Source organism: Manihot esculenta, chromosome 8 (assembly GCF_001659605.2).
Source record: "Manihot esculenta cultivar AM560-2 chromosome 8, M.esculenta_v8, whole genome shotgun sequence".
In the NCBI taxonomy this organism is placed as follows: domain Eukaryota; kingdom Viridiplantae; phylum Streptophyta; class Magnoliopsida; order Malpighiales; family Euphorbiaceae; genus Manihot; species Manihot esculenta.
Genome location: NC_035168.2, coordinates 16,932,834 through 16,949,591, shown reverse-complemented (window position 1 = coordinate 16,949,591; position 16,758 = coordinate 16,932,834). Strand labels below are relative to the sequence as shown.

The following is a 16,758-nucleotide window of genomic DNA, read 5'->3' as shown; positions in this document are numbered from 1 at the left end:
TACTACATTCAAAAGAAAGTTTCCTACTAAATGCAAGGACCAAGGTATATTTGCTATTTCTATTAAAATTGACAATATTGATGTGAAAAAAGCAATGTGTGATTTAGGTACATCAATAAATATCATGCCTTGGTCAGTTTTTCAATATTTGAATATTGGTCTATTAAAAGAAATGGGTGTAGTGATTCAATTGGCTGACCGGTCTATTGTTTATCCTGATGGGGTGTTAAAGGATGTTTTAGTGCAAGTAGATAATTTGATATTCCCTGCCGATTTTTACGTGGTTCTTATGGAGGATAATAAATCCTCAAATTCTTCTGATATTTTGCTAGGAAGACTCTTTTTATCTACTTTTAGAACAAAAATAAATATTTATGATGTCATTCTTACCATGGAGTTTGATGGAGAATTCATTGAATTTAATGTTTATGATAATATAAAACATCCCAGTAATGTTTCTAATGTGTGTAGAGTGGATGCCAGTAAACTTCTAGTTCAAAAAGTTCTTAAATTAAAAAATGGAGATGAGTTAAAACTAAAATTTGTGAGAATTTTGAAAAATTCAGCTAAATAAATATGAAAGAAAATTTTGATTATTTAAAAAAAGTGGTATAGGAATTAAAAGTAAACAAACCATTACACCATATTGCTTCTATTGAGGAATCAATTATTATCCATACTAAATTTTCACCTTTTATGTGCAGGGAATAAAAATGAAACTGAAATCACTATCCAGTCAGTCACCTCCATTCATAAATGAGAATCGCACTTCATACAGTTTGAAAGTACTATTCCAACAAGTATTTCTCAGGCTATTTTATGAAGAATTCAAGGTGGAACCAACTAAGGAGGTCACTTTCAGTGACCCAACGCCAATTTTCTGATGGCCATGATATTCAAATAAAGTCTAGCTAGGACTATAAATTAGAACTATTTCTTCTCTTATCCCTTTAGTTAATTTTTTTTTTGTTACTTTGTTCTTTAATTAAAAAAAAAATTACTTTTTAGTCTAGATTTTTCCTTTTTATTCTCTTAGATAACATAATACAGTAAGATCAAAGATGTCTTTTGAGAGTACTTATTTCATTTACAATACTCACAGAAAAACGTTTGTGTTTTTAGTTATGCCCATAACCACACCCATGACACTTACAAAGCCAAATTCGCTTGTTCAGATTTTCATCTCTATTTTATTTATTTTATTTTCTGATTTTTTTTAATCAAGTCTTTTTCTCCAATGATTTGATATGATACATCACCATTTGCAATTTTAAGTTTTTGCAGATCTGAGCTCTTATATCATACAAAAAATAATGTGTTTTAATGCAGGAGTTAATGGGGACTTACTTTATTATTTATTCCTTTATTTTTATTCTTAATTTTACCTTTACTTTTTACTCTTCACACTTACTCTAATCATATTCTTTTTCCGCTCACTATGTTGCAGCCGCACATCACCCTCTCCATGACTCCCAAATGACAGTCAATCTCTCACTCTTCCTCCATTGATGATCAACGAGCGAAGATCTTCACTGGGCAAAATCCATCGTGCAATGGATCTTCACCATCAGCCACTGACAGCCTCAACGTGATACTACTAGATCGAGGCATAAATTCTTTGCTCAAACTATTGCGCGATGTCCACCATGCCCTTGCCTTCATGGATGATGATTTCGCCCTCCAAGTCTATATTGCAACCACAAGGATATGAAGATATAATATCCACAACACTTTCAGGATGATTTCATTATCTGATATGCTCATAGGAAGAAAGTTCATGCCTTTGTTATGCCCATAACAAAACCTAGACGCTGTCAAACTATCAGCAGACCTCCTCCAGTCCATCAACATATCTTCTCTACCCACCAGGGAAGTACTTGAATCTCTATTTTCTACTATTTATTAATTTAAATGTGAATTTTAAGTGTGGGGAAGGAATATTTTTTATGACTTGCTTTATATAGATTTATTCCACATTAAGGGCAATGTGACTTAAGTGTGAGGGAGAGTCTGTCCATATACATACTTCGCATCTATTCTGTTTTTGTGTTCTTTAGTGTTAACTTTATTTTCTTTTGTTTTAATTATTTTTTGTTCTATTTGATTTTTTTATTTTATTTAGTTGAAAAAAAAATGACTTTCAGAGTTAAATGAAATTATTTTAGGTAGATAGCACAAATGACCTTCTCTTATCTTTTTATGCAAATCTGAGCAATTCCAGCATTTATCTTTATGGGTTAAAATGTCAAACTTATATTTAAGTAAATTGATATTGCTTGATAAAAGATTAATAGTGCATTTTGAAACTCTACTTTAATCTACTGCAGTGAGTCTCAATGCTATCCCATAGAACTAAGCTTTCAGTTAAAAAAAAAACCCACAATTGTTAATAATATTGAGTGGTTTACCAACATTGACTGGTCTAAATGGTAAGATATTTGTTCTCCTTTAGCAAAGGATGTTTCATGTGGATGGAAAAAACTAGTGATTAGGAGAAATGTACCACATAGGGACCGTCAATAGTTCGAAACATACTACTAATAATATGGTTTACCATCACTGGTTGGTTTGAGTGGTTCCGACGCACTCCCCTTGAGCAAGGGATGTCCTTATGAATGGAGAAAACTAGTGTTAGGAGAGTATACTCTCATAGGAGCTTATAAAAATCTCGAACCAAAACTATAAAAATAAATATAAAGAAACAATAATAATAATAAAATAAATAAATAAATACAAACTAGATTCCTGTGTTCTTTGGTGAAAATTATAACTTTAAGAGACTTCCTTGGTTGGTTGTGTATGTGTTTCTTTATGCACTAACTTAAAAACTTGTTGAACATAATTGCATGATCACATATTAAGAATGAGTTTATTGCATTTCAGTTTTGAAAATTATGTTGGTGTTTTTTTTTATGATTTGTATACATTGATGAGATTTTGCTGTGGCATGTTAGCTGCTTAAAGTAAATTAATTTAACTTTTTGAGCAATTAATTATGGATAGCTTTTTTGTGAGTCTTTTCTGATTAATGTGTACATACTTGAGGATAAGTCCCATCTAAGTATGGGAGAATTGATAATATACACATTTATATAGTTTTAATATTCTAAAACAATTAGATATTGTGTTTGATTTTATTTAAAATAGGTTGATTCGTTTAAATTTTGTTATCTTGGTAGATTAAACAAGGATTAGAGAATAACAAGACAAAAATCTAATTTAGACTCTACATTCTAAAATTAAATGTGGGCGAACTAAATTCACAGAAGGATAAGAAGCAGAGTCATACTTAAACTCTAACTCCCATATAATATCCGGCTAGACTCCGGTATCGGAATCCCTACCGTCCGGTGGGATCTCGGATGTCGGAAACCTCTAGAAGGGTAAAACCATGTTTTTATAAAATGTTTTAATGTATTTTATGATTTTAAGTGAAAAGGAAGTTGAATTTTAAATGAAAATAGCCTTGGAGGAAGACCCAGGTTCGGCCGTCGAATCCCAAGTTTGGCCGCCGAACATGGTTGCACTTCGGGAGTGCTTTAGGCCCTCGAAAGCATAAGTGAGGGAAGTCCAGGTTCGGCCGCCGAACCTTATGTTCGGCCGCTGAACATGGCATGCATGCGGAGGCACGTTCGGCTCCCGAATGTGGCCTGGCCAGCCACCTATAAATGGGTTCCTTAGCCGAAATGGGTGAGTTTTCTCCCCATTTTCGGCCAAGGTGAGCTCTCCGCCGTCCCTCACCGATTTTGAGTTTCTTCCTTCAAATCTTTCATGATTTTCATGAGTTTTCGCTTTGTTTTGAAGATTTTGAGCATTTGAGCAAGTTTTGAAGCTTGGAAGGCACAGGAGCTCCTTTCCTTTGGTTTCCAAGTTTAGGTCGTCTTTCTCTCGATCTTCAAGAGGTAAGAGCTGATCTTGAGCTCATTGCATGTTTTAAGTAAGTTTTAAGTAGATCTATGGGGTAGAAAGGCATGTTTAGGTTATTGTTAGGTTTATAGGTTTATGTATGTTTATGAACAATGTGAGTTGTTTGATGTGTTGTAGTTGGGGTTTTTGATGGTTTGAAGCCCCTAGGAGCTTGTATGCTTGGTTTTGTATGTTTGGGAGTGTTGTAGAATAGGTTTATGCATGTTGAAAGGTTTGGGAGGCATTTGTGCATGTTGGAGCTGAGTTTCTGCCACTTTGGAGAAACTCAGGTTCGGCCGCCGAAGGAATTTTCAGCCGCCGAACCCGCTTGTGGAGGCAGCCTTCGGCTGCCGAAGCCTGCCCCCGAAAGAGGACTTTCGTCTCTGGAGGGTAGTTTCGGCCGCCGAAAGTGCCGCCGAACATGCATGAGTTTCGTCTCTGTCTAGGAGTTTCGGCCGCCGAAGGTGCCGCCGAACCTGCCTGACTTTCGGCTCTGGAGGGACTTTCAGCCGCCAAACCTGCCACCGAAAGTGCCCTGTTCAGGCTTCCTTTGCATATTTTCCATGGATGTTTTGAGGTGTTTTTAGGGGGGTTTTTGGGGAGTATTTTAGAGTCATGTTCATGTATGTGTGGTCCCTCATTTGAGTCCACCTGTGTAGGTTCGGACCCGAGGAACCGAGGACCCCAGCAGTGAGTTCAGCTGCTTCTGTATCTATCAGAGCTAGCCAGAGGTGAGTGGGATAACTCTTTATGCTTTAAAGTAAATAAATCAGTTTTAGCATGATTCACGCATCATGAATGCCATGAGATATAATAGGGTGTCTGCATTAGAACTCACGAATATGTTGCATTGCATAATATGTTGATGATGCGGATGAATGTTGAATGATCCTTTAGTCCTCGTATGTTACGATATGATGATGACACAGTACGGAAGACCAGTGAGGCCCATTCTACGCCCCTGGCACCATGTAAGAGAAAGACCAGTGAGGCCCATTCTACGCCCCTGGCACAGTCGGAATGTTAGGTTATGTTATGTTATGTAAGGGAAAGACCAGCGAGGCCCATTCTACGCCCCTGGCACAGTTGGACTATGTGGAGGACTATTGGTGACAAATTCATCCTTGATGTGATATGATTGTGATGTGATGCATTCCATGTTATCATATGTTTTAAATGTTTTATTATTCTGCTCACTGGGCTTTATAGCTCACCCCTCTCCCTTAACCCCTAGGCTTGCAGGTACAGGGTAGACCAGGAGGTCAGCAAGAGTAATGAAGTCTTGGTTATGTAATAGATAGTGTGGACATGAATAATGTTAAGATGTTATGTATAAGTACAGTATAGAAATGTAATGTAATGATGTTCATGGATATTAGAGGTGTGCTTGACCATAGAATGTTGTTATCCCTTTTGATACATGATCTTAAATGTTTTATGATGTTTATGTAAACCAACTCAACACATGTTATGCCACCCATTGGGGCACTGATGAGATCCCACAGAGGGGTCAATGCTTATGATTATATTATGTATAGTGCATGCACAGGTTGAGTTTGGTGTATGAATGAAAGCAAGTTTTAAATTTTTATGTATGTTGTTGATCATGTATGGAAATAAACAGGTTCACAGGATGTATGTTAGGCTTGCTACGGGTCCCGGCGGCCTTAAGCCGATCTGGATCCTAGCGCCGGTAGCGGTCCGATTTTCGGGTCGTTACATCCCAAATGAACTGTGTTATGTACTACGTTATGGGCATAACGTATTTGACGAACATAGTCCAGTTTCAAATCCGAGAAATAAATAGATAACTCTCATCCGCCAAAATGTACTCAACTTTGATTTTAGTTACTTGTATTTAGGTTGAGTTAGAACTCTTAGCAGTATAAAAAGATGATAAACTGATATACCGATTATCTCATTTCATCTCTCATCTCCCCTTCTTATTTAGTTTATGAGGTTGAAAAATACTCTTCTCATTGTGGTGTTTCAGCCATGAACATGTGTGGCTAGTTTTTTCTTTTCAGTTAAAGGATAATTAAGGTTTCAATTTAATTGGTTATGAGATTTATGTAATTCTATTGTTTCCTTAATTGTTGTTGATATTTATATTATTCCCGTGTTTATTGCATACTATTATTCTGTTGGTTGTTGCATAAGGCATCATTGCTCAATTAATAGAATTATATATTGCTATTCAGGTTAATTAAATCCGTAATTATTTAGTTAAACTGAAATAAGTAGTGAATTAGGTTGTGTAAAATCTTTCTAAGGAATAGTATAATCTAATTTAAATGAACTGATAGTCTCGTGTTTATTAGTTAGAATCGGGTCCTTTTAATTTTTAATGCGATGATTGGATTAAATTCTAAGAGTGTCTCCTACGGTTGTTCAAAAGTTAGAGTTAGTTAACGAGCATCTCTTAGTTAGTTTAAAATCTAAGAAAGGATTGGATATCTAAAGCGTATTCGATATTTATAACTGATATCTATGATCAATCAATAAAAACTGAAACTAAAATTATTGCTCTGACTGAATATGTCTCATCTTAATTCTTTCTCTTGAATTTAATTGCTTCTTTCTTTAAATTGGTTTTATTTATCTTCTTTTCTCTACATTCAAAACTTCTCTCATTTTATTTTATTTTTATTTTTTGTTCATTCAATAGAATTAATTTATTTACCGGTTTCTGTGGGATCGACCCTATTTACCATTATCATAAGTTTTATTTTAAACATGAATTTATTTTTTGTGGTTTCGACACCCATCATAAACGTTTTTAAAATTTGATAAAATTCATAAAGTATTTTTTTATTAAATTTTCAATAATAAATTAATTTTTAAATTTACTGTCTATCTAATAAAATGATTCTTCCATAAAAACTACATTTATTATGAGTTAATCATTGACCATAGGTTAAATGCGTTAGCCAAAATACCCCTCTAAGCGATTAATATTTTTGAATAAATTACACTTTAATCTCTGAATTTTAATTTAATTAATGGATAAATCTCTATATTTATAAAATTGAACACTTAAATTTCTATATAATCAATCTATTCAAATTAAAGGTCCTTCTATCCATAATTCTGTTAGTCAATCGGTTAAAGGTAGAATAAATATTTTAAATATCTAAAATATTCTCATGAACACATAAATCATTGTCAATATAGGTGAATAATTATTGTATAAACTATACTTTGGTTCCTAAGTTTTAGCATAATTGACGGATTAATTCTTATATTTTTAAAACTTTAAGAAGATATTTAATCTATTTAAAATATAGTTTCTTTATCTATTATAAACATTAGTAATAGATATTAGTTCAAAACTAGTGATTGATTAAATTTTCTTATGAAAGTACAATTTTTTTCCTAAATACTTTTTATACAAGTTTACAACCTATTTAAAGATTATTTGGTACTCCTTGCACTCCGAGGGTTAACCTGGTGGAAAGTGCATACTAGTAGACTTGAGAGGTCTAAGGTTCTACCCCCCAACCCCTATTTCAAAAAAAAAAAAAAAGATTATTTGGTACTCCTTAAAAATAGCTAAAATTATAAATATTTTTTAAAAGTTTTAAAACTAGAAGTATTGAAATATTTTAATAAATGAAAATTAAAGAAAAAAGTGTTAAAAATTAATTAAATGAGATATTATAAATAAAAGTTAATATAATTTAGTCTCTGAGTATTACCATTATTAACAAGTCAGTCCCTGTATTTTTAAAAACCTATTAAAACGTCCTTATATTTTTTCTCCGTCAACGAAATAGTCCTTCCATCTATGTTTACTATTAAAAAGATAGTAAAATACCAAATTACCCCCTTCTTTTCCTCCTCCTCCTCCTCCTTCTTCTTCATCGATTCTTCCTCCTTCTTCTGCTTTTTCTTCTACTTCTGCTTCTGCTTCTTCTTCTACTTCTGCTTTTGCTTCTTCTTCTTTTTCTTCTTCTTCTTCTTCTTCTTCTTCTTCTTCTTCTTCTTCTCCTTCTTCTTTTTCTTCTTCTTCATCATCATCATCATCTTCTTTTTTTTTTTTCTTCTTTTTTGAGGAGGAGGAGGAGGAGGAGGAGGAGTGACTATTTTGTTGACGGAAAGAAATGATAAGGACATTTTAATAGATGTGAGAAAAGATAGAGATTATTTCGTTGACAAAAAGAAACGATAATGACGTTTTAATAGATATGAGAAAAAATAAAAACGTTTTAATAGATTTCTGAAAATATAAGGAGGGACGATTTCGTTGACGGAAAGAAACGACGAGGAAGGACTATTTTGTTGACGGAAAGAAATAATAAGGACGTTTTAATAGATATGAGAAAACATAAAGACTATTTCATTGACGAAAAGAAACGATAAGAACATTTTAATAGATATGAAAAAAGATAAGAAAGTTTTAATAGATTTTTGAAAATATAGGGACTGACTTATTAATAATAGCAATATCCAAGGACTAAATAAGATATTTTATTTGAGGGTAAAATTAAAATTTAAAAATTTTTTCTCTCATCTTTTATCTAATTTTAATGAAAAAAAAGATGAAGAAACTATTTCGTTGACGGAAAGAAAAGATAAGGACGTTTTAATATATTTCTAAAAATACAGGGACTGATTTGTTAATAATGATAATACTCAAATAAAACATATAATTTTATGTCACATCATATAAACAATCTTTCATATATCTATTATTATTCACATAAAAAATAAAAAATATCAATTAATTTATACGGTTAGTTATAATTTTTTTTATAATTTATTTATTATTAAAAATAAAAGTAAAATATATATGCTAAAATTTTTATTTTATTGTGATTAATATATTATATTAAAGGAATTAAAAAATTAAAAAGTTATATATTAATAATAACAATACAAAATTTAAAAATTATAATAATAAAAATAATAAATTATAATTATAATAATAATGATACAATTTTTTATTCTAAAATTAAAAATCATTAAATTTTTAATTTTTTTACAGTTATTTTCTTTATTTTATTTTTATAGTAATAAATTATATATCTAATCAATAATTTTTTTATATTATTTTAAATTAAAAAATAAAATAAAATATTAATATTTATTTTTCATAAATCAATAATTTTAAATTTAAAATTAAAATATAAAAAAATAAGAGTAAATTTACATAAAAATATATTATTTTATAAAATAATTTATATTATTATATAATAATAATATAAAATATTTTAATAATCGTATAACTTGCAGACAAACGATTGATTACAAATAATTGCTTGACTTTTCTGGATCCATCGGCCACTTGTCCCCGTCTCCAAAGCTAACCCATCTAAATCTAATTAATGAATTTGTATTTTTTTCTACAAAAACAAAATATCCTACATAGTTTAAAATTAGGAAAAAAAATCCCTTTAATTTATTATTCTTTTACTTTTTATACGTGGTTAATTTTAAAATTTTTAATTTAATTTTATATTAAAATAATATTTTATAATATAAACGTTTTATTATTATTTCACGTGGACGCATTGGTCCCTTCCTCCATCTAAATATTAATCAATAAATAGCTCGAAGAGTTGTGACCTTTAAGAGCAAAAGCAAGCATTACAGGAGGAGCATGGCGGAGAACAGAGGTAGCATCGCCTTCTTCGCCACCTATAAACCACCGGTGCCTCTGGACATATACTCTTGTCCACTTCCACCCACAGGGAGGCACGATGAACTGCACATGACCGATGGCTTGTCCAGCAACTACGACTGCCGAATCATTCCATCAGAAGCTCTCAAGACAATCATCAAGCGCCCAAAATTGGCTTCCGAAGCCAATGAAGCTGATGTTGATTCTGGTCGTCTCTCAGGCTTGATTTTTGTCTCTGAAAGAGACAAAAACCTCGAGACTCTTCATATAGCTCTTCGCTTTACTGAAAAAGTTAAAGTCTTTAGCTTCTCTGATGTCTATGGCACATTCAGTGATGTTCGAATGGAAGACAGTGGTTCTATTGGCGGTGGTTATAGGGTCGGTAATCGTACTATCGATCATTCTCTCGTCTATGTCACTACCAAAGACACGCCAAAAGAACGTCGTCAACCGTGGACTGCTGTTTATAAAACCAATCTTAAGACTGGAAAAACTGAACGCCTCACCCCATCAGGTTCATTCTTCTGTTGTTTTCTCTATTAATTACCACATACCTTTATATATAATATCATGCTCTTAAAAGGTGGTTGAAATTTGAATTTCTATTGAGCAGGGGTAAGTGATTTAAGCCCCTCTGTTTCTCCATCTGGAAGAAAGATAGCGGTTGCATCATTCCAGGGAAAGGGTTGGAACGGCGAGATTGAAGATCTACAGACTGATATTTACGTGATGAACGTGGAGAAGCCCCCTTTGGAGCGCAAGAGAATTATAAAAAATGGTGGGTGGCCAACATGGGGAAGTGAAAACATCATATTTTTCCATCGAAAGGTTGGGAAATTTTGGGGTGTGTTCCGATTCGACATTGCTAGCGGTGAAACTGTCCGTGTGACCACGGATGGAATTGATGCGATAACTCCGGCGGCCATCAGCGACACCAAAGTGGCAGTGGCAACTATCCGTAAGAAATCAAAGTTCAGTGAAGTTCGTGTGGAAGCACAGTATCGGCATATTGAGATTTTCGATTCATCTGCACCAGATCAACCCATAAAAATCACTCAAATAACCAGACCAAAGGCTGACCATTTCAACCCCTTTGTCTTAGATGGAGGGAAGCGCATAGGTTACCATCGTTGCAAGAGCGATCTTCTCAATGTACTACGTATTGATTAATGAATAAATTCCTGTAAATTTTAGCTATATATGTTTAATTAAGAGTGTTAGTTGCACAGCATGGAGCCGAAATCCCAAGAAATTTCCACAAGCTGCACTCTCCACACCCAGATGTAGGACTTTTCAGAGTGTCTGGTGTATTTCCAACATTTTCCAAGGATGGCTCCAAGCTTGCATTCGTTGACAATGAGTTCAAAGCTGTGTGGGTAGCTGATAGCCAAGGACTGCGCATTGTCTTTGAGGTATATGTAACAAGAATAGAAATTGTATATAGGGAAATCTCACTTTTCATATATCTAAGATAAAAAGTATAAATGATAGTATGCATATAAAATTCGTATGTTGAATACATCTATATGTTTGTAATAATGTTTACATGAACTCAAGAGATGTAATTATGTTAGATTTTATAATTGCAACCTGCATTAACGGTATTTATAATAAAATGTGAAGTTAATAATGGGCTTTATTTGTGTAGACGAAAGGTCCAGATAATATTTTCTCACCGGTTTGGAATCAAAATCCACAAAAGGATATATTGTATGTATGCATGGGACCTTCTTTCAATGCTGGAAAAACATTGGAAATTTGCGCTATTCCCAATGTGTCTAGTGGTGTAAGACAGCGTCGCAAGCTCACAAAAAAATTCAATAATGCCTTCCCATCCACTAGTCCAGACGGTAACTAACTAATTTCTTAGTTATTCCTTGTTTCACCAATGCTCAGGTAACCAATTAGCATGTCATTAACCAAGAATCGTTCACTATTACAGGAAAGAAATTAGTTTTTCGATCTACAAGAGATGGAGGAGATAAGAAGCACAAGAATCTATACATAATGGAGGATGCAGAAGTAGGGGAATATGGAGATGGCACAATAACAAGACTAACAAATGGGCCATGGACTGATACACATTGCCAATGGTCTCCAAGTGGAGATTGGATAGTGTTCTCATCAACACGAGATAAGCCTAAAGATGCACCAGAAACTGACAATGGTCTAGACCCAGGATACTTTTCAGTATTTCTAATAAAGGCGAACGATCCATCAGTTGTGGTAAGAGTGATAAAAAGTGGAGATGATCTTTCAGGACATGTGAATCATCCATTTTTTAGTCCGGATGGGAAAAGCATCGTTGTGACTTCAGATCTTGCTGCAGTGTCTGTTGATCCAATTTCTTTGCCTCTGTTCTTATATTCTGTGAGGCCATATGGAGATGTGTTTACTGTTGATATAAACACAGATGATATAACTAAGAACAAGGACGTGAAGAAATTTAATCGCATCACACATAGTAGATATGAGAATTCTACACCTACTTGGACTATGTTCACAACTGCGGATCCTAATGCAACATGGAACCTGCTTTTGAAGGATCGCTACACTCCATCATGCCCGTATATGTATCCTGATGGAGGTGAAAGTTGGCATATGACCGGCCACCTCTGCATTCCAAAAAGATGCTGTTGATTACTTTGCTTGTTCTCATCTATTATGCTTTTGTTTGATGTTCCAATAATTTTGTGTGCTTGTTTTTGAACTAAGTTGCTTTTTTAAAGTAAAGCTTATGAATATTGCTTTGATTGCTTTTTTAAAGTAAACTTATGAATATTGCTTTGATATATATGTGCATTTTTTTATTTAAAAATCGAAATTTTAATATTTATAAAATTTAAATTGATTTTGAACAAACGTGAATTTGAATCGAATATGTTTGAGTTAGATTGAGTTTGATTAGTTAGAATTTTTTTTATATTTTATTTTTATTATTTTAAAATTTAATTAAAATATTATAATTTTAATTATAATTTAATTTTTTTATATTATAAAAAACAATATACTTTTATCATTAAATTTAATTTTATTATTTTTTTAATAAAATCAAATTAAATTGAAATAACTGAAATTTTTTAAAATAAAAATTAAATTGAATCAAAATAAATAAAAATGAAATCAAAATTTTAAATTAATTTAATTTGATTAATCTTTTAAATTTAAATAAAAAACTATTCACCCCTAATTTTAGGTAACTGACTTAATGTTTTTAGTAGTACATGTTAAGTTTCTTTTATTAACAAATTCTCTTTTTATATATAAAAATGAAGTCTTTAACTTCACATCTTTACTTGAAAATTAAACTCTTCTCTAAATTTATCAATATAAAATATGAAATTTTGATGACATTTTCCATAAAAAAATTTACAAAAAAATTAGGAGAATTTCATATGTAATAACTAATTATCTGCATAAATAAGTTTAACAAATATTTATTAATAATTTTTTAATTGGATTTGCATGTATGAGAAAAATAAATAATGGGAATTCTATTTTGATATAATAAAATAGAACATAATTTAATTATGTAACTAACTCTATTCAAATCGTCTTTAAACCAAATCAGAACATAATTTACTTGAAACAAATAACCTACACTAGGAGTTTAATTCATATTTATTACATAATTAGAAATTAATTATGATCATGATAATGAATTCTGACATTATTTCAGCAAGAAACCCATAAAACATATATAATTAATTTTATTTTACTAATATGTAAATCATCGTTAAAATTTAATTATTTATAAAAAGTAAATAAATATTAAAAAATCATAAAAAAAAATCCTATTTCCATTTAAATTCAGAATTACACATCACTTTTTTGTGTATTACGTTTTTTTAGACGTGCAGGTTACCCTATTTGTATACTCAGTATATATTTGTAATTAAATTTAAAATGTTTTGTTTTTTAGTAATAGAAGGAGAGAAACAGAAAAAGGATATAATTAACGCTGAAAAGCAACTCGTGCAATATTACTATTGATTAATATAATTAAAAATTATAAAATATTAATATATTTTATTATAAAAAATAAAAAAGTAACGGAATTTATCCATTAAATTATTAAAAAAGTAATCATTAAAGTAAATTAATGATCACTTATCGATTATTTAAAATATTAATAATGAAATTATCAATTATTTACTGATAAAAAGTTGTAGTTATATTTTTGATTTTTTGACTCCATAAATTTTGGAAGAGGTTGATTTTGATAATATCAAAACTTAATGAATCATGTTTATCTAACAATATTTAGTATTAAAAGTAGAGTATGGAAAGCTTTGAAAAAATAAAAAAATTCTCTATATTAAAAAGAAAAAAAAACTCTTATGGCAACACAAGATGAATTAAAAGAAAAAGAAGTAAAGAAAGATATTTTTAGGATTTATTATAAAAAGTGAGTCGGTTAATATGTCAATGATAATTTTTTTTATCTCATTCTACTTTAAAGAATTTTTCTTCAAAACAAAAGTAATATTTTAGCTGTGTTAAATTTTTTTTAAGGCTAAATTTAAACATTTAATTTTAGATATATTTTGAATTTAGGTATTTAATTTCTATCTATATTTATTTTAGCTAGCTACTTTCAGTCTGCGAGAGTAACTGATTTTAATCTGCATGAATCTCAATGTTTTAACAGCTACTATTTTTAAATTTATTACCGTTGAACTACTTCTACAGCTAAGAAAGAAAATTTTTTTCAAACATCTATTTAAGAGTTTGAATCTCGTCATAAATAAGGAATGAAAGCATTGATTTTCTAAGAGTATTCGAAACCCTTGTGTTAAAAGCTTTTTATTCATATTTCTGATCTTCATTGGTAAATCTTCTCTCTCTCATCTTAATAGCATCCTATTGTAATTGCTGAGAGTTGTTGAGAGTGTTTCTTTCTGTAATCAAAATCTATATAAGGTTGATTAAGTGTATGTTCACTTAATAGAGGTTTGAAGTACCTATTGAAACTTAAGTAGAAGTATGAGTGGTGACTCAAACATGTAAAGGTCTACAAGTACCTAAGAAGCTTGCTGTTATATGAAAGGCTATTCTCTTGCCTGTTAAAAGAGGTTTAGTGGAGTGAAGGCTCAAGGAAAAACCTTAGGAGAGTGGACGTAGGCTATGTTTGCCGAACCACTATAAAATCTCTGTGTTTGATTTTCTTATCCCTAAATTCTTTACGTTTAGCTTTCATTATTTACATGAGATATGTGTTTATAAGTTTAAATCAGTGCTAATGAAAATTTGGTAAAATTAGCTTGCTAATTTTATCTCTGCTTTTCATTATTTGCATCTGTTGAATAAATGTGTATTTGTGTTTAGTTGTCTTTCAAAATTCTTCCAGAAGACTTTTGAAATATCTGTTTCAATCTATCACTCTTTTATACTTAGAATTAGTAGTCACAATTTTTAATTAAAACTTAGAGTAAGTGCTGAAAAATTGGTAAAGTGATCCATTAATCCCCTCTTTGTCACTTATCTTGGGACAACAAATTGGCATTAGAGCTGTGCTCTCTTGCTTGAGGTTCAAATACCTTAGAGAGATCCTAAAATGACTAGTTCTTCTAATTCTGCTGGCATACATGCACCTTTAGTCGAAGACTATTCAATTACACGACCACCTCCTTTCAATGGCACAAATTACTCTTTCTGGAAAGTTAGAATGAAAAATTTTATACAATCTGTTTACATAGAAGTATGGCAACGAATTCTAAAAGGTCCTAAAATTCCTTTGGCTATAGGAGAAACTAGAGAAAATACTGAAGAAGAATATACTAATGCGGATTGGAGAAAGATTTATGCAAATGCGAAAGTTTTGAATATACTTCATTGTGCATTACATATAATTGAATACAATAGTGTTTCAGGTTATGAGTCTTGTAAAGAAGTATGGGACAAGCTTGAAGTGACTTATGAAAGCACAAATCAAGTAAAGGAATCAAAAGCAAACTTGTTGGCTCGTGACTTTGAATTGTTTGAGATGAAACCAGGAGAAACCATTGCTAAGATGAGCACTAGGTTTACTAATCTAGTCAATCTTCTAAAAGCATTTGGAAAAAGTTTTGAAGAAGCTGAGTTGGTGAAAGAGATTTTAAGATCTCTGCCAAAGTTTTGGGAAGCAAAAACTACAGTCATCTTCGATACAAAAGACTTCACAAGGTATAGCTATGATGAGTTGATTGAATCATTAATTTCCCACAAAATGATGTTCAAGAAGGAGATCATAGAAAAAGAAAATGGCAAGAAAGGTATAGTCTTGAAATCAGAAAAGCTGACAGATGATAAAAAGAAGTCAATTGCCTAGAAAATAAATACAAGTGAGTCCTCCAGTATATCCAGTGATGAAGAATAGATGGCTATGTTGGCAAGAAAGTTCAAAAGAGCTTTTAGAAAAGGTGAAAACAAGTACAAAAGACTTGTCAAGAAGTATGGGCCATAGGATGACTCTCAATCTCATCCTCACAAAAACCCAAAAGAAGTTATCTGCTATGAGTGTAACAAGCCTTATCACATCAAATCCAACTGTCCAAAAAGCAAAAAGAAGAAAAAGGAAATAAATTTATGACTGTAGTTTCAGATACAACTGATGAAAGTTCAAGTAATGATTCAAACGAGAATAATAAAGCAAATCTCTACTGTATAGCTCTTGAAGAAGAAGTTGCTGAACCTTCAAAAGTGGAAGACATTGAGGTAATCGAATCTGAACCACCTAATATAGAAGAGTTAGAGCTTACTTTTGCTAAAGTTTTATGATGAGTATAAGACATATAAAAAAAGATGGGCATCATTAAAACTTGAAAATATATCCTTAAGGTCTAAAAATATTTCTCTGAGTATGATCTTGAAAAAAAATAAATTTTACAAAACTCAAATGATTTTATTCAATAATTTGAAAAAGGAGTAAGAAATTTCAAAACAAAATTGTGAAAGCTTTTAGAGAAAAATAAAATTCTTGAAATAAAAACAAAGTCTTTAACAAATGATCTAGCAAAATTTACAAAAGGAAAATAATCTCTTGATCTACTGCTTGGCTTAAAAAGAATATCTGGAGAAAAATCAGAAATTGGATATAATGGCTTTGCAAATCATAAATACATAAATTATTTTGTGAAAGTCTCATCATCATCTTTTCCCAGCATTACATATTTTTACTATAATAAAAAAGGTTATGGTTCATTCATATCCTATTAGAAGAGAAAATACAAAAGTAAAAAAAATCTAAT

General features: G+C 31.3%; 1 protein-coding gene across 1 annotated transcript; it reads left to right on the top strand.

Annotated features, from left to right (window-relative positions):
* Positions 1-9,477: 9,477 nt before the first annotated feature.
* LOC110607614 lies at positions 9,478-12,296 on the top strand. The gene is made up of 5 exons (XM_021746761.2): positions 9,478-10,043; positions 10,143-10,681; positions 10,759-10,941; positions 11,178-11,379; positions 11,472-12,296. Exons 1-5 carry the CDS (start codon positions 9,509-9,511, stop codon positions 12,167-12,169), a joined length of 2,157 nt encoding a protein of 718 aa, XP_021602453.1. The 5' UTR covers positions 9,478-9,508; the 3' UTR covers positions 12,170-12,296.
* Positions 12,297-16,758: the final 4,462 nt, after the last annotated feature.

Excerpts from the sequence above, each read along its gene's own strand:
- LOC110607614 (XM_021746761.2), top strand. The coding sequence starts at position 9,509 with ATGGCGGAGAACAGAGGTAGCATCGCCTTCTTCGCCACCTATAAACCA. Across the intron at positions 10,682-10,758 it reads GCAAGAGCGATCTTCTCAAT|CATGGAGCCGAAATCCCAAG; the intron begins GTACTACGTATT and ends TTAGTTGCACAG. Across the intron at positions 11,380-11,471 it reads CCCATCCACTAGTCCAGACG|GAAAGAAATTAGTTTTTCGA; the intron begins GTAACTAACTAA and ends TCACTATTACAG.